The sequence below is a fragment of the Hirundo rustica genome, chromosome Z (genome assembly GCF_015227805.2).
Source record: "Hirundo rustica isolate bHirRus1 chromosome Z, bHirRus1.pri.v3, whole genome shotgun sequence".
Taxonomy (NCBI): Eukaryota; Metazoa; Chordata; class Aves; order Passeriformes; family Hirundinidae; genus Hirundo; species Hirundo rustica.
In genome coordinates this window covers 78,851,914-78,873,990 of record NC_053488.1, presented here as the reverse complement: position 1 = coordinate 78,873,990, position 22,077 = coordinate 78,851,914, and the positions used below count along the sequence as shown (strand labels likewise).

Below are 22,077 nucleotides of genomic sequence, written 5' to 3'. Positions count from 1 at the left end.
ATGATTTAGGTTATATTGATACAACTTAAGCTATATAAGCACCTTGTAATTTTGATCTAAGTTATATAGGCATCAAACACCAGGGCCGAAGCTGGGCCAGGGCCGCCCCTTGCCCTCCGGCTCTGCAGCCCTGCCCCACCTGCCCTGCAGAAGACAAAGCCACAGCCTGGAGCCGTACCCTTGGTCCTGTCCTCAACAACACAACCTCCAAGGGCTCTTGAGGTGCCTCTCCCCTCTCTGCACCGAGCAGGAAGGGAGGCCTTTGGACAACGAGGGGCAGGGGCAGGTCTGGCAGCAAGGACTGCTCTGGCCAGCTGCCGGCTCTGTGACATGCCCGCGCCCTTGTGCTCTCTCCTGCTGGCAGAGGACGGGATCAAGGCTGAACAGAGCCTCAGGTACTTGCAGGAACCTGAGGCCCTAAGGCTCACTGGTAAGATCCATTTCCCGGAGTCTCTGGGCAGCCTGTCTCCTGTCCCCGCCAAGACCAGGGGACGCCCCGGGCCGGGCCTCGGCCTCCCCCTGCCCTTCCTGCCCTCACAGCTGGGCTGGGCGGCCGCCTCGCCCAGTGCCGCGCCTGGGCTACAGGCGGTCACTGGGGCCAGCCCCACTGAAGGGCGCGGGCAGGGCTGGGGGAGCTGCTGGGAGCGCACCGGGAGCTGAGGGAGCTCCGTGCCCGGGGAGGGCCGCGCGGTACCTGAGGGGGCAGGGTGAGGAGGAGCCTCCCTCCCATCTTCGGCGGAGAGTGGGGAGCCAGAGCTAGGGGCGGCCGGGGGCTCTCTCCAGACACAAGGGCTCCTGGAGGTGGACCTGGAGGTGGACCTCGATCCCACCATCTTTTGCCTGGCAACTCAGGCTGCCTTGATCCAGAGGAGACCAAGGAAGCAGCAAAGACCAGGACGCTCCCTGCAAGTGCTGTGGTGCTGTCACGGAGCCAGCAGCGAGCCCGTGGCAGACAGGGTGGGAGCTTCAGACAAGGTTTCACAGAAACCACAGAATTCGGAGTTGGAAGGCACCTAGAAGCATTGTTCGAGTCCAGCATTTAAGTGAATGGCTCATCCAGGGATCAAAGCCACGACCTTGGGCATTATCAGACGTCCACCCACAATGTCATGAGCGGCAAAGAAGGACTTTATGAAGTCCTTCTCAGAGAGGAGATCCAACCCCAGCCCCAGGGCTGGTTAGCAGTTTATTGTCTAAAGGATCACACAGGTGTCATTGAGCCTCACAGGATTCAGACTGGAAAACCAACTCTATTTATAGAGATAACACAAATTATTAATTTTGCAGCCCAAAAAGCCAAATGTGCCTTGGGCTGATCCTCCAGCGTGGGCGTCAGGAGAGGAGAGAATCAGCCCCTCTGCCGTACTGAGGTGAGACCTCACCTGCAGAGCTGCTGTCAGCACAGGAAGGGTTGATGCAATGAGGTGGGGTGGGGTCGGGTGCTTTTTGAGACCTTTGGTGAAAACACTAAAATCTTAACATGTGGACAGTCTGTCTTCTTCTACAGGAGTTGCCGTGGGTGACAGTGCACATACAATAAACACACAGTAGATTTCTAGCTGAGACATGCCCTTTTTTTTAGTTTTATACCAATAGTCTCTTTTATGTGGCTGCAAAGATAAGGAGTGTCAGAGTTTGTTCTAAGGGTGTTACAGGCATTGGAAATACCAGTTTTCATACTTTGAGGACATGGGCGTATAAAAGCCTTATGGTTTTGTTAAATGATTCAGCAAGGTACTAATTAGGATTTTAAAGTTTGGCATCTTGGCTGTAGAAATATTCTTTCAAAGTCACATTCATGGAAAAGCCTAGTGAAAATTGTACTGTTTCAGAGTTAGAAACTTTGATTACTTCAACCTGTCAAGGGATTTCTGATGCAGAGCACTAACATAAGGAAAATACTGTAAGCTACAAAACAATTTCAATGCAATTAAGGTGAGTCTTCTACCTAAAGCTAAATGAAGAAAACTTCATTTCTTGGCTGTGTAATACTGCCTTACAGTATCTCTCCAGTGGAAATTCTGTATGGTTTTTTAAATGAGTTTTCTGAAAAGTCTGAATAGAGCAGACTTTCTCAGGCTCCTGAAGTTGATAGTTGAAACCCTTTCATTTTAAGTGTTGTTTTGTCTGTATCTAACTCTTATTTGGCAGAGAAAAAAGATTGCAATTTCAAAACTGTCATAGCAGTGTGTTTTCACAGCCCAGCTATTTGTGATCCTAAGTTAGGTGGGATTGTGGATCCCCATAAAACTATACAAGCACTTGAGTAGCCATTTTAGGGGGGAAAAAAAAATCTTTGAGAACAAATGTAAAGATTTGCCAAAATTTGTGAAGGAAATGTATTTGGTTATAAGTTTCTAGTCATGGGCTTCATGAATACAACATTACAACCACAAATATGGGAAAATTTCAATTCTGCAAGTTTAAGAGTTATTTTTTATTATTATTTTGTTTTTTATTACATTTTAACTATGGCTCTATTTAATTTTAGCATGATGCTTCTTACTTCTGGAAGGAAATGCACATTACTGGCAGGTTCTTACCTTTTAAATTACTAATAACATAATTATAAACATTTTTCAGTGCACAGGTACGGGCAGGACAAATTACTCATAAGGATCTATACCAGGGTGAAGAGTATAATTGTACAGATCCTGAGTAAATCAGCAAAACTGATCTCACCCTATAATTTTCATTAAAAACTGCCTTTCACAGAACAAATTTGCTCATAGAACACCAATTCTTGAAGTTTCCCTACATCCATTAAAAATAGTGCAAGAGCACCCTGGAACTAACTACAGAGAGTTAAAAGTTGCTTATTTCCACTTGGTTTCAGTGGCTAAAGTTATGTTTTGTTTTTTCCTCTAGTATTCAGCTAGCAAGCTCTCTGAAAGATCAGCTCAGTGCCCGAACATGAATTTAGAAATTAAGGTGAGATAAACCAAGGTCCAATAACACAAAATCTGATCTTTCAGATCAAGGATCACAATTCCTGTGGTGGGGATGGGAGGGGAAAACTTTACCAGTCCCCTCAGCTCCTAAATAACAAAGCACTGACTAAAGACAGGACTATTTGTTCTGTAACAAGAATTCTTTCGTTATTATTTCTTTTTTATTTTACCTGCAACTATTTTCCTTGAGCCTTATATGTATTCTTGTAGATTCACGCTCCTGTATTTTATTTAATTTTATTTTTCTGTGAGGTAAGTCTCCAAATATAAGACTTTCCATGATCTGTGAGTGTCTTATTGTGGATTTTGGCCTTAGCTGTCACCAAATGGACACTGTTTGCAGCAAGTTCCCCAAATCAGCTTCATTTTCACACTGAGTTCATTGAGTACACATGCACTTCTTGGTCACTATAGTGCTTCTTGCTTAAACTGCTAAAAACTACATTTAAAATCATATTATGTTTAGAAACTTCTCAAAGGAGGTTGAGGAGAGAATCACTGTTGTTAAGTCATACCTTCCTAAGTTTCAGGTCTTTTGTTCATTTCCTACAGATGTTGGGGAGGATGAAGTCAGAAAGCCCTATAAATATGATTGCTTAGATTCTGAGAATGTGAAACCTGTAAGTGAGATAAAATTGAAAGTAAGTTTTGATGTTTGAGATGTCCTAGCTACTAGGATGTCGGGGAAAACAGTTATGTGGCCAGCTGAAGGTCACCTGCAGATAGACCCAGAGGTCAAATGGAATGTTCTGTCTCACCCCCAATGTATGGTTCATCCCACACCTGTAACCCTCCCCTGAAGTATCAGGTATCTGTAACCCCATTGGCCCAAGGCTTGTTCCAGCCCACCTTGAGACCCCTTATCAGGGGACTGCGAGGATGGGTTGGTCTCTTTGCTCTTTGCTCTTGGAATTTCCTCTCCCTACGTCTCCCTTCCCTCACCTTCCTAGGCCTTGCCATGAGCTGCAGCCTGGCAGCTCAGAGCAAGGCCTCATATCCTTTACAATAAACCTCATCTTCTAAAACCGAACTTCAGAGATCTCTCATCTACATTTATCTACACCGTCCTGGAGTCTACAGCAGAAAAGCAATTTCTACATACAGAGCTAAATTTTTTTACTTGCATCAATGTAATACTATTTTACAATAATACATAAAATTATTTTGCACTGATAATTGGCTGCCTTGCACATGAAGAATTTTTGGAATCCTAAAAGCTTGGTTCCTCATGGTTTAAGGGATTTAGGAATTAATTCCAAATGGCATCTCACAAAGGGCCAGATTCCATCTCCAGGGATAAATGACTGCTCATCCATGCCAACTTTAATTCTCTGTTCAGCAGAGGACAGGATTTCACAGGAGGCTCTTATTTGATTCTGTACCCATTTGCAAAAGTGAATACTTCATGCATCTCTTGGGCGCTGTTGAAGTGGCAAGCTATGTTAGATGCTGCTAAGGGTACCAAAAAGAACTTGAGTTAATATTCTTACTGATAAAAAAACATTTTGGAATTAGCAGACAGAAATCTTACCTCATGAATGAAAGGTGCTCTGCCTTGGAGAAGCCTGTGAGTAGGAAAAACAGCTTCTGACAACAAAGCTTTTTAAAGGATAATGCATTTCCTCTGTGTTCTTACAAAGAAAGTAGTGTAATGCAAACAAGGTAATAGCTAAGGTATTGATATGCTGGCTTAAGAAGAAAACTCCTATGCTTTCTAGAACTCTGAGAATCTATTCATCATCTCCCAAACTTCTCGAAGGCTCAAACAGTACTCTGCTTGTTCCAAAAATTTAAAGATATCTGAATAATCATTTCAGGCCTCATGCCAAAGATTGCTTGAACATCTTGCAGAGATGACTTAATTCTGAAAATATTCTTGCAGATAGGCAATAGTGGACCTGCAAGGCAATCCTCTCCAAAGCTCTGGAATAAAGACATAAAGCAACAAAATCTGTTTCTTTCTTCCCTGCCTTTCCTTTCAGGATGTAGCTAATTTTTCTTGTCTGTGATTTCCCCTAAATGTGCCCTGGCAAAATACCACTTCCTCTTGTGTGTACCAATATGGAAAGATATCATGCTGGAGAAATATGGTGTACAGAAACAACCAATAAAGAATAAGGAAGTAATTTTTTTTTAATTCAGCCTGCGTGATAAGTTTCACGCTTCGCTCTGAATCAACTGCCAAGTCCTAGTACAAAAGAACTATCCTACTCACAGATACCTGAAAAATCCAATTAATTGTTACCTTTACTAATCAGTTGATCTATTTGCGATAAACCCTTTCACTTGCAAGTAGTGTTTTTATGCTTTAGAACAGAAAATTCATTATTTCTTCCTCCTCCCCTGGTAATTCTTGTATAATTGCCTGACTGAGCTTTAAAGGTGAAAATTATAGCTCTATGGACAAACATCATAAAACCGTCTTCAAAGAAGTGGCTCAGAAACACAAAGCAGTGCTAATGCGTTATCTTTTTAATTACCATTATTCTTAAAAGTAAATACTGTTGGTCTCTGATAAGCACATTCAAGTGGCACAAACATTCCCACACCCAACTCCTGTTGACAAAAAACTATTTTCATGCATATCCTTCTCTGGGGAATGCTTGGGCAGGAGTGACACTTAGAGGACGGCAGAGATGACACACTTTGTCATAATTTTTAAAATTAGTTTTGCATATAACTAAATAAATATATATAAATAAAACTAATTTTCCTGCATATGCCAAGGCAGTGTTATGGTGCGTTCCTCCATTTGGATTTCAGTGAGCCCACAGCATCGCTTTAGATGATGGAGCTTGCTGAGTTTGGCACCAGGTCCTGCTGATAACACCTCCTTAACTTCTCCGACATCAAACTGCTATTTCCTCCATCTACTCTTCCTCTGGGAGAGTGTGTCCTCCCAGAGCACACGCAGATCCAGATTTCTTCCTGGCTGCCTCACATTCCTGATTCACAGACATTATCCAGCACCTGCAGAGGATTTCCTTCAGCGATGCAACTGCTCAATTTGGTGCCATTCTCATATCTTCAGCTTGAACCACCAGTCACTGAACCTAACTCCTTCCTATTTATCTTTCAGTTTAAGAAAGACCAGCTAATTTCTCTCAGGTCTCCTGAACAGATCTCTGAAATCTTTCAAATACTCTTAGCCTATAGACCCTTAATGTTTTTCCTTTTTTTCCGGTAATGGGGAGGAAGTTCACTTCCAGGTGAGGTTGAGTTCCACCTCCTGGAAGTTCTAACTCTCTTTCTCCAAAACACTATACAATAAACATAGTAGAAACCATTGCTCTGATAGCTTTGAAACATTTAGGATAGCCCAGGGGTCTGCATGCTGCTAGTGAAGTCTGATCACCCTTAAGAGACAACTGGACCAAATGCTCTGCTGTGTTTGTGTGAGGAAGAGGAGTTATGGACAATCACAATGCTAAATTGGAATATTTTGGAGGGAGTTGTGGGCATGCAGAAATTGCCATGCAAGGAGTAGGGAAACTACAGGTGACATTTTCCAACACGTTGCTCTTAAAGCCTTCTTCCCCTGCCCTGGTTAGTGGTAAAATATCTCCAATGAAATTACTCCTCTCACCAAGATTCAATCACTGGGTTACATTTCAATGGAAATGTTTTTCTCTCTTTTCTACCCAATGCCAATCAACGACTTGTAAGAAAATGACAGTTGTAGTGCAGCTTTGTTTCCCGCAACCAACTCTGGACTGCATTCTGCACATAATTTTGACACTTTTGAAAGAGGCTCATTAAATCCTAATGCGTGGTTTCAATTTAGAGGCTAAAAGTTTTACATGATGAGCTGTTAACATCTACCTATTTCACCTTGAAGTTCCAAGGCACTTGTATCTACTTTCAGTCATTTTTAGGAATTTCTGAACCACACTGAAAGTGTGCTGGTTTGAAAATTGCAAGTAATTACATCTTCAGAGAAAAAAATTCTGCTTTTCCCACTTAAACTCATTTCCTCATAAAAATAAAATAGTCTTAATTATTTTATAACTATATTACTCAAATCAAGTAATTTCACAGAGGCGGTTTAGCATCATTATCAGTTCCTGTTCACTGCTGGAAGGCTAAAGTTTCATAAAATTGGCAGCTCTTAAAAACTCCCAAAAGGCCAAAGGAGCATTGGGGTTTTCTGTGTGCAGGGATGGGCAGAGTTTAAACAGCAAATTAAGGTAATGGAATGCATCCAGAGTCCCATGTCCCATGAAGAACAACTGAGGAGTTCGGGTTTGTCCTGTTTGGAGGGATGCCTTGTGGTTCTCTGCAGCTTCCTGAGGAGAGGATGCGGAGAGGGAGCTACTGAGCTCCCTGGGATCCAGTGACAGGATGGGTGGGAATGGCTCAAAGCTGTTTCAGAGGAGGTTCAGGAACAGGACTCCTAAAGAGGTGATAGATACCCCACTGCCTTACAAAGAATTATTTGGACAATGGCCTTAATAAAAGGTTTTAACCTTTGGTTAAAGCTCTAGAATGGTCAGGCAGTTGAACTAGATGATTTCCATAGGAACTATTCTATTCTATTCTATTCTATTCTATTCTATTCTATTCTATTCTATTCTATTCTATTCTATTCTATTCTATTCTATTCTATTCTATTCATTTCATTTCATTTCATTTCATTTCATTTCATTTCATTTCATTTCATTTCATTTCCCACTTTTTTAAGGGCTTGCTGGAGGAATCTATTGATCTCACTCTTAGTTATTTCTTGGGCAAGGATTATGGTTTTGTAGATAGCAGCAGGGTGATATATTAATTACAAGAACAACCTCTTTCATGCCTGCTGTAATCTCATCTGTTTACCTCCTCTCGTAACTGCTGAGATGACTCTTAGAATTACCTTATGGCTTGTCTCACATGCACACCCCCTTCCATTCTCTACAGGGTTGCTGTGCAGAGAAAATTGCAGCAGTATTATGTCTTTTCCCTCTTTTCATTTGTGAAGAGAGTAAACAAAACTGCAGCAGGGAGGAAGGGAGGGAGAGAGGAAAGGAAGTGGTGTCCTAAGAGCCCAGGGCTCTTGGGCATGGAGCTTATCCCCAAAAATGCTTTTGGATTTATCTACAGGAAACTCCTGGAGAAGATCACTGCCAGAGCAGGCTGCCAAGCAGAGTGTTCCTTAGAGCCCAGGCAGTCAGCCATGGCAGGCAGAACCCAGGAAAATATATCTTCAGTTTAAGGAATCCTTAAGACCCTTCTTCATCTGCTTGCTTGGTACCCTGATCTTTTCATTATATCATTCTTCAAACTGCAGATTATTGCACTTTCCAGCTGTGGTGATTGGGAATTCCTCTGCTCTGAACTCTTGGCTAAACTCAGGCATCCAAGCCTACAAAAAGCACCAGCCTTTTGAGAGGTACTGAGGATCTGGCACAGAAACTCATCTTCAGTGCCTTTCACTGGGGAATATCTGTGTAAAGTAAGAAATAAACAGTCTGCAGAAAATAGCTCAGAGGAATAACATTAAAATCAAAAACAAATAAAAGCAGACAGGTGTTACCTGTTCTTAAAGCATGGAAAGACTCAATATTAGCAGCAAATTCTGTAGAAAAGAAGTTTGTGTCAACCATAGATCTTTATCTACTATAACAGTTGTTCTTCATGGAGCAGCAGCAAGGCGCAAGATATATTTTGTGAGTAAATGTAAATGCAATTTGTGTTTTAGATTTGAGACTACTTAGGGAAGAAGAAGAAGATTGGGCTGCTACATAGCCCTTGTACATCTGAACAGTCATTCTGATTTTCCACCAAAACCTTGAGTCCTAAATATTTTAGGTTGTCATATTCTTCAACAAGGAAAGCATGTCAACATAAAGGCAAATTGCTGGGGTTTTAAAATTATTTTTCTTTATAAATAAAGTAGTCCACACAACAGTTTGGTGCAGTTCTATATGCTATTTAAACATTACATACTATTCTGTTCCAGTTTGTTTTCTAAGAGGAAAAAGCAGCTCATGAGTTTTCCAAATGGAAAAGCAATCAGAGTTGCCCAACATTTGGAAATGGGAATGTGTGAGGATATCAGCAACTAAAATTTCTCAAGGCATTCATTCATTCATTCATTCATTCATTCATTCATTCATTCATTCATTCATTCATTTAGGAGGAAGGTGCTTTTCTTTCAGCTCCATGGCAAGGTGTCTCCTGCTGCTCCAAGACAGAATGGTCTTCCATGATCTATTTTCCCCAGTTCTGCACATTGAATAAAGGTATTTTAGTGTCTGGAAAGGTGTCAGTACAAAACTCAAATGTACAGTATGTACTCAAATGTCAGTACAAAGCATCAAATGTAAAATAATTACTGTAAATAACTGTACTATACATTGGGGAAAAACCAAAAATCACCATTAATCATTAACAAAACATGAAAAATTCAAATGCAAATTAGTAAAGTACAACTTCTGCAGAAAAATGACAATACCTTTCAAAGGTATATTGAATCACGAGTAAGTTTTCAATTAATAAAAAATCCTATTTGTGGAAAAGTTTTCGAGATAGTAAAGTTTTTTTTTGGGGGGGGGTGTTCTGTTTGAATTTAATGATACAAAATTATTGTTTTGGGTTTTTTGTTTCTTTAAGTAAATCTTTCTAGTCTAGTCAAAAAAAGAAACAAGAACCCCAACAACCTGAAAGTGTGTAGAATAGCTAAATTGTGTGTAGTCTCCGTTCTGATACAGCTTTTTCTTATTTGTCAGTATTTAGGTCCTATGTTTGTGATTCTAGAAATGTACTTTGCAGGGCAATATTAAATGTACCACAGCTGAGTGCCCCTCCCACAGCTCTGAAAAAGTGGCATTTATCAGAACTGCAGATGGGGAGACAAGAAACCTCCAAATACGTAAATTTTAAGTAAATCTTTGTTCTGCAAGAAGTTCTTAGGTCTGGCAGGTCACAAATAAGATGGTATACATGAGGTCCAAAATCACCAAGAGGCCATAGCAGCTGCAAAGGTTGCCACATGTTTTCCAGCTGCCCGCTGAATTCAAGAGGTGGTGCCAAGAAATTGGAGTCATCGTCTCTGCAACATTCCTTAAGGAAACTGTGATGCCAAAGCTCTGAGACTGGCTGGATAGTTCCAGATCCACTGAAGCCCCAGAGTGGTTCAGAAGAAGGCTTGGATCTCTGAGAAGCTGCTGACCAGTAAGAATTAGGAACAGGAGCAGGGCACCTAAGAAGCCGGCATTCACTGGAGCATGAATTCTCCTCTGTAGATTGAAATTTTTTATTTTTTTTTTTAAATATTGCCTGTGACAGAATTGTATGAGTTGTAGGAGTTGTCTGTGCTGGTCTAAGTTAAGGGGATAAATAATGGGTGTTGTCAAACTCAAATTTTATGACTAATCAAAAACCAAAAAACCCACCCCAACTTTCAAGAATTGTCTTTATTATTCAGTCTACCCCATCACCTTTACCCTGAAAAAATACAAGGAATTCATGTTCTCTGTAACATAAAATGTCATAATTAATACAGTCATGTCCCTTTCCCTTCACCTTTATACCTTGAACTGCGTCATTCCACACTTGCTTGAGAATTTTGGCAAAACAGCAGTTAATAAGCCCAGAGGGCATAAGAACACCTTAACGAGATCATCTACTTGGAAGGGGAAGGAGAATCTATAAAACTGCGATTATACTTCAAATGATGCTTTCAAGATCCTCAGTAAAACTGAACTGTTAATAAACTATTTTTTCCAGTGGTACCAAAAATCAGTTTTCCAGTTGGAATTTTGGGTGCAAGGTAGCAAAACAAGCTTTGTGTTTTCAGATCAAAGCACATTTCCCTCATTTTTTCAGCATCTTCTTCGGGTATAACAGAGATGGCTCATAATGCTGCTATAGTTTATGGGATGGAGGGTGATGCTTGTACCAATAGTACAGTCTTCATTTGCAGTAACGATAATGCCTCAACCACACCAGCTCATCAGAGAAACTTGAAGAGCTCTAACCCCAACCCGTGTTGCCTGTACTTTTGTCTGCAGAACATGAGCTACCAAAATCTAAACAGACAGATCTGCTCCCAAACAAAACACGGGCAGGGCTGTTTCCTGTGCAAGATCAGCCCAGGACAGACTGAAGGTAAGTAGGAGCTGAGAGCGAAAACCAGTCTCAACTGCAGCAACACACAAAAACTGGTGCTGCTTATTTCAACCTGTTTCATACCAAAGAAAATTGCTGCTGGAACAGGAGTGAGTTTGACCTCAGCATTTTCAACGGGCTTGCTTTCGGAAGGACTCCATTGAAAGCCAGGGAAAACAGAGAAAAACCACAAGAAGAAAAGGTCTCTTAGACATGGGGAAGAAACTCAACCGTGGAATTTCTGGGACAGTCTAGTCCAGCTCCTGGCCTTACACAGCCCCAACAATCCCACCCTGTGCCTGATCAGAGCAATGTCTGAACACTTCCTGAATTCTGTAAGGTTTAGTGTTGTTACCACTGCCCTGGGGAACCCATTCCAGCGCCAACCACCCTCTGGAGTAAGAAACTTTTCCTGATATCCAGTCTAAACCTGAAAGCCCTGACCCAGCTTCAGGCCATTCCCTGGGGTCCTGTCACTGGTCACCAGAGTGAAGAGATCAGCGCCTGCCCCTCCTCTTCACCTTCTGAATATTTTGAAGACCCCAGTGAATCTCCCCTCAGTCTCCTTTTCTCCAGCTGAAAAGACGAAGTGCCCTCAGCCACTAGTCCCCCTGGCCACCCACAACCTCACCGCCCTCTCAAATACCTTAATGCCCGTATCACCCTTTTGTTGAAGACAATAGTTTACACATCATTTCAGTACCCCTTCCCTGGGAAATCAACGTTAGAAATATTAACATTAAAAAAATACACAATGCAAATTACATAACAATTATTTGCTTAAACCAACATTACAATTTGCTGATTCTATCCAGTAAACAGTTAAGACATATCCCCAAGCAGTTCCCAAAACCAGGATGAAATGGTACAGTCCCAAAACAATAAAACAGCACAAAATTCTTTTTCCTGTATGGGAGTTACTGGTTTACTCTGGCCATCACTGGTTAGGAAAATTAATGAAAAAAATAATGATTTTGTTATTTCAGCAGGAGCAAAGGCATGCTGCACATCTGAGGGGCAACTTTTTAACAATTAGGAGCTCTGAAACTTGAACAGAAAAAAAGCAGAAAAGACAAAACCCAGATTTAAGGCAGGTAATGGAATGTGCTGTTATATGTAAGAATTGTTTCTCCAAGTGCTGCAATCCTTTAAATGCCAGCTCTTGGCAGTACTGAATTGTTCAATCTTATAAACTGATTATGTGTCGTAGTCACACACTTTCCTTCTGAAACTCAAGGACTCAAAGGCGAACAAAATTTATGTGCAAAAGTTAGGATGAATAGTGTCTACTCACAAAAAAAAAAGCCACAACTTATTAGTAACAAAATACTTCAGACATCATACATATCCATGCTGCACATGTTCTTTAGCTATATTAAATGCAATATTCAACATAAAAATTGTTTTTGGCCAAACTAACAAACTACACAATCATTTCCTGCATCAAGTAATTAAAAAAAAAAAAAATCCCCTGCAAGAGTCAGCACAGAAAAAACTCCAGATCTTCTACAAGCTGCACATTATTTCACTACACACAGGAGGACAGAAACAAGAACTACAGGGTAAAGGGTTTATATATGCACATACAGTCTATATAGACCCCTGAAGGGAACACAACTCAGTAAAATCTCACTACTCTTCAAGGCTTTCAGTTATATTTGTCTGCAAACAAAAAAATCCATGGACCTTAGGTGTGTGTCTTATTGTGGAAAATGTGTGTCTGATGTGTTTAGACAGAACAGACAGGAAGCTCAAGTCAGCATTGGAATACAAAGAATAAAACTACTGCAGAAATCTGAAACATACATTGCTCAATTCCACTTATTTACAAGATTGTTCTTCAAAGGTCACTGACCACTAAAATTAAGTTTATTTCACAAACCAATTTTTTTACAGGTCTTGTATCCTATAAATACTGCTATTTTTGTTAATACACTGCCACATTAAGAATATATAATATTTTATATCAAGACTAAATTTATACTGTCATTTCTGTTCATCTGTAGTAAAGAGCACTGCTCATCTGGTGACTTTGTGTGCTTCAGCAAATTATATTACAAGTATTTGGTTAAAACAGCCTTTAGAAAGTCCTAAAGTTAGAACTCTTAAACCTAACACGTGACTAAAAACACTTCCTAATGTGATGCAGGGCTGTTATCTAGAAAAATCTTAACAGTTTCTGAGGACTCAGCAAACAAGTAACAGGACAATTAAAAAGTCTTTCATGCTGTCAAATTTAACTAAGAATTACCTCCTCCTCTTCAGCATCAAGTATTCCCCATGCTTTAAAAACAAGAAGCCACGGGATTAGAAGAAAGGCTCATTTAACATGTTTTTATAGAGACTCTGTTATTAAGAATATTAGTAACTAAAAGATCTCCAAATCATGGGCATTGTCAATTTCAATAGTATCCTCAGGTTCCATCTTTGCCTCATGGTGCCCCTCTTGCAGGTCATCCAGGGAAGCCAGAGCCTCGTTTGTGTCACTGGCAAAAGTCTCACGAGATGCATCATCATATTCCTGCAGGTTAAGCCCCTTGATGGCCTTTTTCATCTTCTTCCCCAGAACTTGTATCCTTCTCTTCTTGGCAGCTTTTTTGTTTTCATACTCCTTTTGGTTTTCCAGATAGAATATTTCCTTGAAAGAAAACACATATACAACAATAACAAAAAAATTTTTGCATATTCATTTCACTGGTATTTCCTAAAAAAAGTGAAGTAATAAAAAAAAATTTACAAATACTGGTCAATATTTAACTAAAATACCTGTGATTGAGAGCAGAAGCGTGAGAAAAGACTGCACTTAAGGAAGAGGGGTAGAATGGAAAATTTATTTTTTTAATAGTGTAAAGTGATCAGTCTTGCAACTTTTAAATTTTTTTTCTGAACCACTGTACTCTATGAAAAGGATGTTAGCGTTTTATTTTCCTGATTCTTTTTTTTTTCCCCTGCAAACAAACAATCACAATATTGACACAAAGTTGACTTTTTTCTCAGTTCCCAGTACCAGACCCTAGAAGGGTTTACAGAATGACCTGTAGCCACCTAAAAGCAAAATAAAAGCTATCCAAAACTCTATGCACATGCCACCAAAAAAAAAAAAAAAAAAGTTTACAAGCTTACAAAACGGATTTAAAGTGCACCACAGATGAGCCCAGTGAGCAATTCAAATTAGGTTCAAACCACCGACTGATTTAATGAGAAATTCTGCCTACTGCCACAGGTGGAGCTACATACAGGACAAAAATATTCTCCTGAGAGACCTACATTCAATCTATGCACAATGACACAAAGCTCCAATGGGAAAAACACAATATAGACAACTTTGCTGTAAAGAATACAAACAGACAGATTAGGAAAATCTAACATTTCCCTCTGCCAGATTCTACAACCTCATCTTCCTCGATAGGTTTTTATGACTGGCAACATGCAAAAGTGAGTTCTCTCTGCTTAGAGTTAATGGCAATTCAATAATTTTTGAGTAGGAGTTTTATTTTTTGACTGTCTTTTGAATGTGAAAGTCTGGTTTCAATGGAATACACAGTTAAATTTGTTAGAAATTAGAGAGTTTCAGTCATAACATCTCTAGGAGGAAGAAAAAAACCAAATGAGAACGTACATTTGAACTCTTGACATTTTTACCTTGATTTGTTCTTCTTTGATGCTCGGTGTGTTCTTCAGCAGGTTTAAATAAACACCCCCAGGTGTTCTTCTCCTAGTGCCATTCTTAATAGGGAGAGAGAAAATTGGGAATAGCAAGCTTAATGCTACGTGCTGACAAAAAAATAGCCTGTAAGACAACTCTCAGTGTTGAGACAGAATAAAGCCAATTTAAGTTCTACCGTGTCATATATCACATGAAAATAACCCTGGTTATGTCTCATTTTTGATTGAATTAGTCATATGAAGGTCAACAATCAGCCTGCTAAATCTGGACAGAAAATCATGAAGTTACAAAAAAAATCCTTTAGAATATAATGCTAAATTGTTAAAACGACACAGTAAACCTGATTTTGGTAGAGAAGAAACAAAATATGAATAATATTCTAACTTCTCTCACAGATATCTGCAACAAGTTATGCACTAGGTTAAACACTTAGAGTATTCCTAACACGTAAGCCCAGTAAAATGTCTAAAATGTCTAAAACTAATTTAATAAAATTATGTTCGTCTCAGGGGTTTTTTTAATCATTGTGCTCTGAAATGCTATAATTTGTCTGTGTTTTCTACAGAATTTTGCATTCCTGTTGAAGGCACAGGAAACACAACACGTACTTTAAAATTCTTCCCCACCATGTTTGACCCAGCAGTTTTCAGTGCTGCAACAGCAGTGCATGGAATGGGCTCAATTTAGAAACCTGTAAATTACAAGTGCTAATTACCATACCGTTATTCAATTAAAATTTGCAGTATAAACCACTACTTTTACTCCAGTAAAAACTAGATGATACTGGTGCAAAATGTGATACTTTACTGCTAAATAATGTACTATATAATCTAAAAATTTTAAGAACAGGGAAGGTCAGGTTTTAAGTAGGTTCTTGAAACAGCATATGTGAACATCTTTTTATCACCTGTATTTCATGGCACCTTTTGTGATCTGCTTTTCAAAGAGTGTACTCTGATCTACTCCCAAAGCAACCTGTGCCACCAGGAGCTGCGTCCCTTCATCTCCTCTACTAAACACTTTTTAATTTAACTTTCAAGAAAACAGAATACTTGCAGCACAAATAGCTAGCTGGAACTTTTTGCCTTTTCTTTTTTGAGGGAAGGAAGTGTGGTTATTTTGTTTTGTTTTTAGTTCATTTTGGTGGGTTTTTTTAGATTGTGACCCACTTGCTTTTCCCCTCCTCTCTACTTCCAAGTGATGGAACTTAAAATCCGTAATCAAGAGAAAGTATTTCCTAGTTTTCACCCACGGCTTTTCTTACCAACTGTGTTTTTTACACTGAGGCTTATTATACAACGAGAACAAAAACATACCAAAAGTCGACATGGAGAATAGGAATTTTTACCATGATTTGTAACAGAAATCAGTGCTCAGTTTTGCTCTGCCAGAAGCCAGTGGTTCCCTAATAAAGCATACAGTTTGCCTTTTGGAAATTATTCTGCAAATGGGATACTGGAATGCTATTCTTTATTCAAGCCTGAGAATCCTTCAGGCTCAAGTCTGTGAGAGAAAGTTTCCAAACAGAGCCACAGTAACAGACACAATGTTATCCCTGCAAATCAGACACCAATCTCAGCACAAGAACCAAGGTAATTTACAGTTCATTCACCTTACTGTTTGCTTAAATCCTGCTGGAAGGTTACATGAGAATTTAATTAAGGGGGGGGTCTCATGGCAAGCAAAGGCCACAAAACTCCAGAACATGTCCAGCACAAGAGACTTGCAACAGCACTGTGTGAATATTCTACAGGTAAAAAGCTGTGTTTCCCTCCCCATCCCTGGCAAACCCACAGGATGACATTTTCCTTACCACAATGAACAGTCCACCATTCTGCTCTACTTCAGCTGTTTCCATCAGCAGCTCGATTGCTTTTCTCTTCCCAATTATTTTCACTACTCGAGCAATTAAGTCTTTCTTTGGCTCACACAGTCTGAACAGAGAGGGGGAAAAAAGGAAAGGCACATTTATTGTCAGGATAATTCCTGGAGTATAACTGACTGTGGGACTTCCACAATGAATAATAATTCATTTTCTGCTGAAAAGACTATGCCTTCAAATGTGCTTAAATGGTTTATTGAATCAGATTTCAAAATACTGAGCTTCTGAGGGATGTTTTTTCCCTAAAGCACACATTTTAAAAACTTGTTTCAAAGAAAATGCTTTGAGTGGTTATTTTTCTTCTATTGATGTGTGAAATATCAAACCAAATAGGAAACAGCAAAGACCTGCACAAACCTCTGAAGTCAAAGTATAAAAGCTTCTTGCACACTTAACAGTTAAAATTAATTTTTTATAGTTTAATCAGCAACTGGAGAAAACAGGAAGTGTAAAAGTTCCCCTGTATCACGTGCGATTTCAGACAAACCTACCTAACAAGGAAAAAATCAGTTTATTGACTGATCTGTGATAATCTATTAAAAGGAAACAACAAAAATTACAGTATAACCAGAACCCCATTGATACAGCTCAGTGCCACCACTATTACAATTAGAAAATAAATAGAAAAAAATGCTTCTGCCCTGTTTCAATGAAGCTCTATATAACAAAAAGGAGTTTACTGCAAGAAATACGCTCAAAGTTTTCAAGTTAATAAATGAGGTACTACCCAGAACTATTAACAGCATTAATAACTAATTACTGCAGTATTGCCAGATTCCGAATACCACGTGTATAAAAGCTACTATGTCCAATAAACCTGAACTTGAGTTAAACGTCAAGCTAACTGTCAGTAAATCTAAGTCTTGTTCCCTAACATCATTTTCTTCCCCTGCACTACTGAAAGAAGAGTGTGGCAGTTTGATTCCATCCAAAACACTGCACTGTCCAAGTTACCTACAGTTTCAAAGGTTTAGAATTTAAAACAGTTTTTTGTCGTGACCACAGCATGTGTGCATTGGTGTCAAAGTCCAAACAACCACGTGGTATTTCCCAAAAAAAGGCACTACTACTGTATAACGAGAAGCAGTATTTTTCCTTGCCCTGTTGTCAAATAATAAACTATCCTGGTGGCTCTGTAAATATAAAAATTCAAAGAAATAGACAGTATTATCTGGATGTTTCTACAAGATCACCAGCCACAGTAATGCGTTTTTATGCCAGGATTTTGGAAATGCTTTTTGTCATCTGGTGTGACATCTTATTTAGCAGTAGGAGAGCTTTCGCCACTCTTCTTTCCATCAATCAGCAGTACCTAGTGAAGTGAAGATGCGCCATTATTAAACTCACCGATAAGCAATTTCATCTGCCACTTTTTCCTCTGAATCTTCTTCTGTTATCTCATACCTTCCCTTGTATTTCATCTCTTGCCTTTCCCCCAGTCTGTCTCTCACGGGCCGCTTCCGTTTGAGGAAGCCCTGCCCATTTTCCTCCTCTGCTGGCAACATCTTCTTGTCATCATGCATGTATTCATCCAGCTCCTTATCCAAAGTCTCTGCCTCCTTCTGCTGGGCTTCCTTCATCAGCTTTTTAGCCAGCAGGTAGTTGTAAGTCTCAGACTGCCTACTCCTGTCAATTGAACCATCCATGCCCAGAATCCCAAGCTCAGTGGCCACTGCATCCTGGTTCTGCTCCTGGAGCACCGCTCCCCAGATGTTGTTGACCTTTTTGCCACGCAGAGCAGCCTGTTTTTGGTGGCTCTGGCTGAGCTGGAAGGGCTCGATTTTGGCAGGGGAGAAGTTGAAGCACTTCTGCCTCTTCCGCTTCCACAGGCAGCTGTCGTCATCAGAGTCGGAGCCGCTCTCCTCGCTGGAGTCCAGACTCTTGGTGGTCCTGTAAGGAACACTGGGAGCACAGGATGAGAGGCTGCTCTGGAAGGGCCTGCAGGAATCACTGCCAGCATGCGGCTTCTGAAATTAAAAAGTGAATCAAAACACATTATTCATGAAAATTAGGAGAGCTATCAAGTTGTCGATTTTATAAAATACATAATTCTGACCCTCGTGGCTATGCTGTCCTCCACAAGCATCCCTTGGGGCACAGCACAGAAACATCCTTTGAAACTCCTGTATTTTGAGTGCACGCACATGAAATAGAGCATGGCTGACAGAGGAGCAACACATCAGGAGTCGCTTTTCTCCTTAAGGTAAACTTTGCTGAGCAAAAGTTATTCAGGACTGGAAAAGGGGTGAATATGCACAAACTGGACAAAGACACAGGATGCACAGCAGCTCTAATAAAATACCAGAACAACACAGCAACCTGAGATCCAGAGATCTGTCTAACAGCAGAGAAGTTAATAATGTCTCTGGAATTTCAAGTGAGAAGACCGAATGATCAAAAATAAACCCCAAACCCACAAAACCAGGACAGTGCTCAGACTGAGTGTTCTGTGACCCCAGCACAGTCAGGACAGCACATGACCAACTTAGAGACAGAAGAACCTTTACAGAAGCACCCATTTTTTCTCCTTTAAACCAACAAGACACTATGGATTAACTTATTAATTAGAACAAACACCCCCCATCAAAAAATCATTCCACTGATATACAACTACTCAAGAAATGCTTTCACTCCTAATTCCAGTTATTCCCTGACTGATCTCTTATCATAAAGTTATATGCTGTCCCATGATCTTTCAAAATAAGATCTCTTCCTTCACTATCACGGGAAATGAAAATTCCTTCTTAGCCTTACTGCTTTTGTCAACATGGGTGCTGTTTCTTCTTTCTCCAAATGGCAAACAGAAAAGAGAAGTATTCAACCTACCACGTTATGAAATACAAACCTTTAACTTCAAGTGTAATGCAAAAGCCCCCAAACCAGCATAAATTAAAAAAGACTGAGCATTTCTGTAAAAAACTTACTTTGCACTTCATTTCTCAGAACTATATCACAAATATCAAAATAACTGGAGAAAATAAAATTTGTTACACATACACAGTCACACGCTGATCTTAGTTTGAAATCTTTTCCTGTCTGTACATCACTGCAAATACCTCAAACATTCAGTACAAATTCCTCACGGAATTAATTCCTCATATCCTCTGAGAATCACAGAGGATGGGTTTGGGTTGGGAGGAATCTTAAAGCTCATCCAGTCTCACTCTTTACCATGGGCAGGGACACCTTCCACTATCCCAGGCTGCTCCAAGCCCCAGTGTCCAGCCTGGCCTTGGACACTGCCAGGGATCCAGGGGCAGCCACAGCTTCTCTGGGCACCCTGTGCCAGGGCCTGCCCACCCTACCAGGGAACAATTCCTTCCCTATATCGCATCCATCCCTGCCCCCTGGCACTGGGAAGCCATTCCCCGTGTCCTGTCCCTCCAGCCCTTGTCCATTGTCTCTCTCCATCTTTCCTGCAGCCCCTTCAGGCACCGCAAGGCCACACTGAGGTCACCCCAAAGCTTCTCCTGTCCGGGCTGAACAATGCCAGCTCTCGCAGCCTTTCCTCCCAGCAGAGCTGCTCCATCCCTCTGCTCATCCTGGAGCCTCCCCTGGCCTGGCTCCAGCAGCTCCAGCTCCTTCCTGTGCTGGGCCCCAGGGCTGGTGGCGGGGAGGAGGTAACGCGACACAGGGAGACAACGGGACAGCGCTGCCTTCTCTATGCAGACACGGAGAGCCGCGGGCGAGCCGCGGGATCCCGGGGCTGGCAGCGCTCGGGGCTCTCCTGCGTGGTCACCCAGCGGCTCAGCCCCATTGTCGCCACTGTCCCCATTGTCCCCGAGCGCGCCATGCGGCAGCGGCTCCCTGGGGAGGCCCCGGCGGCACCAGCGCAAGGACAGCCACCGGAGCACGGAAAAGCCAGCAACTCCGGAAGAGGCCACCAAGCGTCGAGAGAAGCCACCAAGCTCCGGGAGAAGCCACTGGCCACGGGGGAAGACACCGGCCCGGGAAGGAGCGCCCCACGCCGGGTAAAGCTCCTCAGGCGCGGCCTCCCCGCGCCGCAGCCCCGGCCCGGCGCACCCCCGCCCGACGCTTCGGTCGCTGCCCACCCTCACCTGTCCGGGGGAGCCGGCGCCGGGCATGTCCGAGTCGGAGCCGGACAGCTCGCCGTCCTCCACGTCGTCGTCCATGCCCCGCGGCTCCTGCGCCATACCGCGGCGGAAGGGCGGAGCGCGGTGGCGGGGCGGGACAGCGCGTCCATCCGGGGCGGGGATGGTGCGGGGCCGAGCCCGCCGCGCTTTCTTCTTCCGAGCTCTTCCCCTGTGGAAGTAGCTCGTGGTAGAAAGAAGCGGGGCGTTGTCGGCCTTACAGCGTGTTCCATGCGGCCGGTGGGACCTTCGGACGCTCGGGACAAGCGTTGCAGGGTGTGGGATGCGGAGAGGTTGCCTTGAGCCGAGTGTTCTTTGGGATAGAATCTCGCTGTGGTTTCAAGCCTGATCAGCGAGAAAGGAGGTTCATTCTCGTCTGTGGCACAGGCAGCTGGGGCATCCCGTAGTCAGGGATATCCTGGAATTAAGAAGTCTTAAGAGTGTAGTAAATAAAGGTGTGGAGAAGAGAAGGCTATGAAGGAATTCATTAATGTGTATAAATATCTCCAAAGCGGTTCCTGAGGTGATGGTGAGCATCCTGAGGGGATGGTGCCAGGCTCTGTTCAGTGGTGCCTAGTGACAGAAGGAGGAGCAGTGGTCATAAACTAAAACATAAGTTCCAACCCAGCAGAAGGAAGAACAACTTTCTGTGGAGGGGCAGAGCACTGGAACGGCTTCTAGGAAAGTTGTGGAGTATCCCCCTTTGGAAGCACCCCAAACCCACCTGGATGTACTCCCATGTCACCTGGTGACCCAGTCTGGGCAGGGTGTTGGACTGCATAAGGTCCAGAGATCCCTTCCAGCCCCAAACATTCTGTTCTGTATTAGTAGAACAAAGAGCATTTAGCATCCCCTACTCAAGGACATCTGGGAGCCAACAAGCTCTAAGCTGATGGTATTATTGTAATACCAGTGCTTGAGGTATTATTAATTACTGATTGAGAAAAAAAAACACAAATCCAAGCAGATGCCTCATAATTCTTCAGCACATGCCAACTGCTGGATGGGTACACTTTAACAATAATAAAACAGCACAGTCGATAAATCACTCCTTTTGGAAACATCTTGACTTCAGGAAAAAAACATAGCTGTGATTTTCCTGAGAAGAGATACGTCACAGCTAGGCTTTTATGGTCTTGATGATGTGGTCCTGAATGCCCAATAAATTTAAGAGTTGCAGTTTTTCACTCCCACCATTAACAGGCCCATGCATGGACACTGTTTTTCCTTTAAGTATCTTAGACTCTCTTACCTGTATGTTACAAATGGGCCAGGAGACCAGCTCCTTTTTAAAGGCCTTTTTATTAAAGATAGCTCTGGGTGGGGAACTCCAGGGGTTGTGCACACTGCTCCTGCTCCCGATGGACGACACAGAGGAGGAGTGGTTCAGTTTTG

At 41.8% G+C, this 22,077-nt stretch overlaps 1 protein-coding gene across 1 annotated transcript; it reads right to left on the bottom strand.

The window, feature by feature from the left end:
- Positions 1-10,333: 10,333 nt before the first annotated feature.
- Positions 10,334-20,781, bottom strand: PHAX (phosphorylated adaptor for RNA export). The gene is made up of 5 exons (XM_040090771.2): positions 20,650-20,781; positions 17,939-18,558; positions 16,523-16,643; positions 14,685-14,768; positions 10,334-13,680 (listed from the first exon to the last, which is right to left on the bottom strand). The coding sequence occupies exons 1-5, from the start codon at positions 20,743-20,745 to the stop codon at positions 13,411-13,413; spliced, it is 1,191 nt and encodes a 396-aa protein (XP_039946705.1). The 5' UTR covers positions 20,746-20,781; the 3' UTR covers positions 10,334-13,410.
- Positions 20,782-22,077: the final 1,296 nt, after the last annotated feature.

Bases quoted from the DNA above. Each gene is read 5' to 3' on its own strand.
- PHAX (XM_040090771.2), bottom strand. From the start codon at position 20,745: ATGGCGCAGGAGCCGCGGGGCATGGACGACGACGTGGAGGACGGCGAG. The intron at 18,559-20,649 runs GTGAGGGTGGGC...TTTTAATTTCAG, and splicing joins GCGCCGGCTCCCCCGGACAG to AAGCCGCATGCTGGCAGTGA. The intron at 16,644-17,938 runs GTGAGTTTAATA...CTCTCTGTTCAG, and splicing joins GCAGATGAAATTGCTTATCG to ACTGTGTGAGCCAAAGAAAG.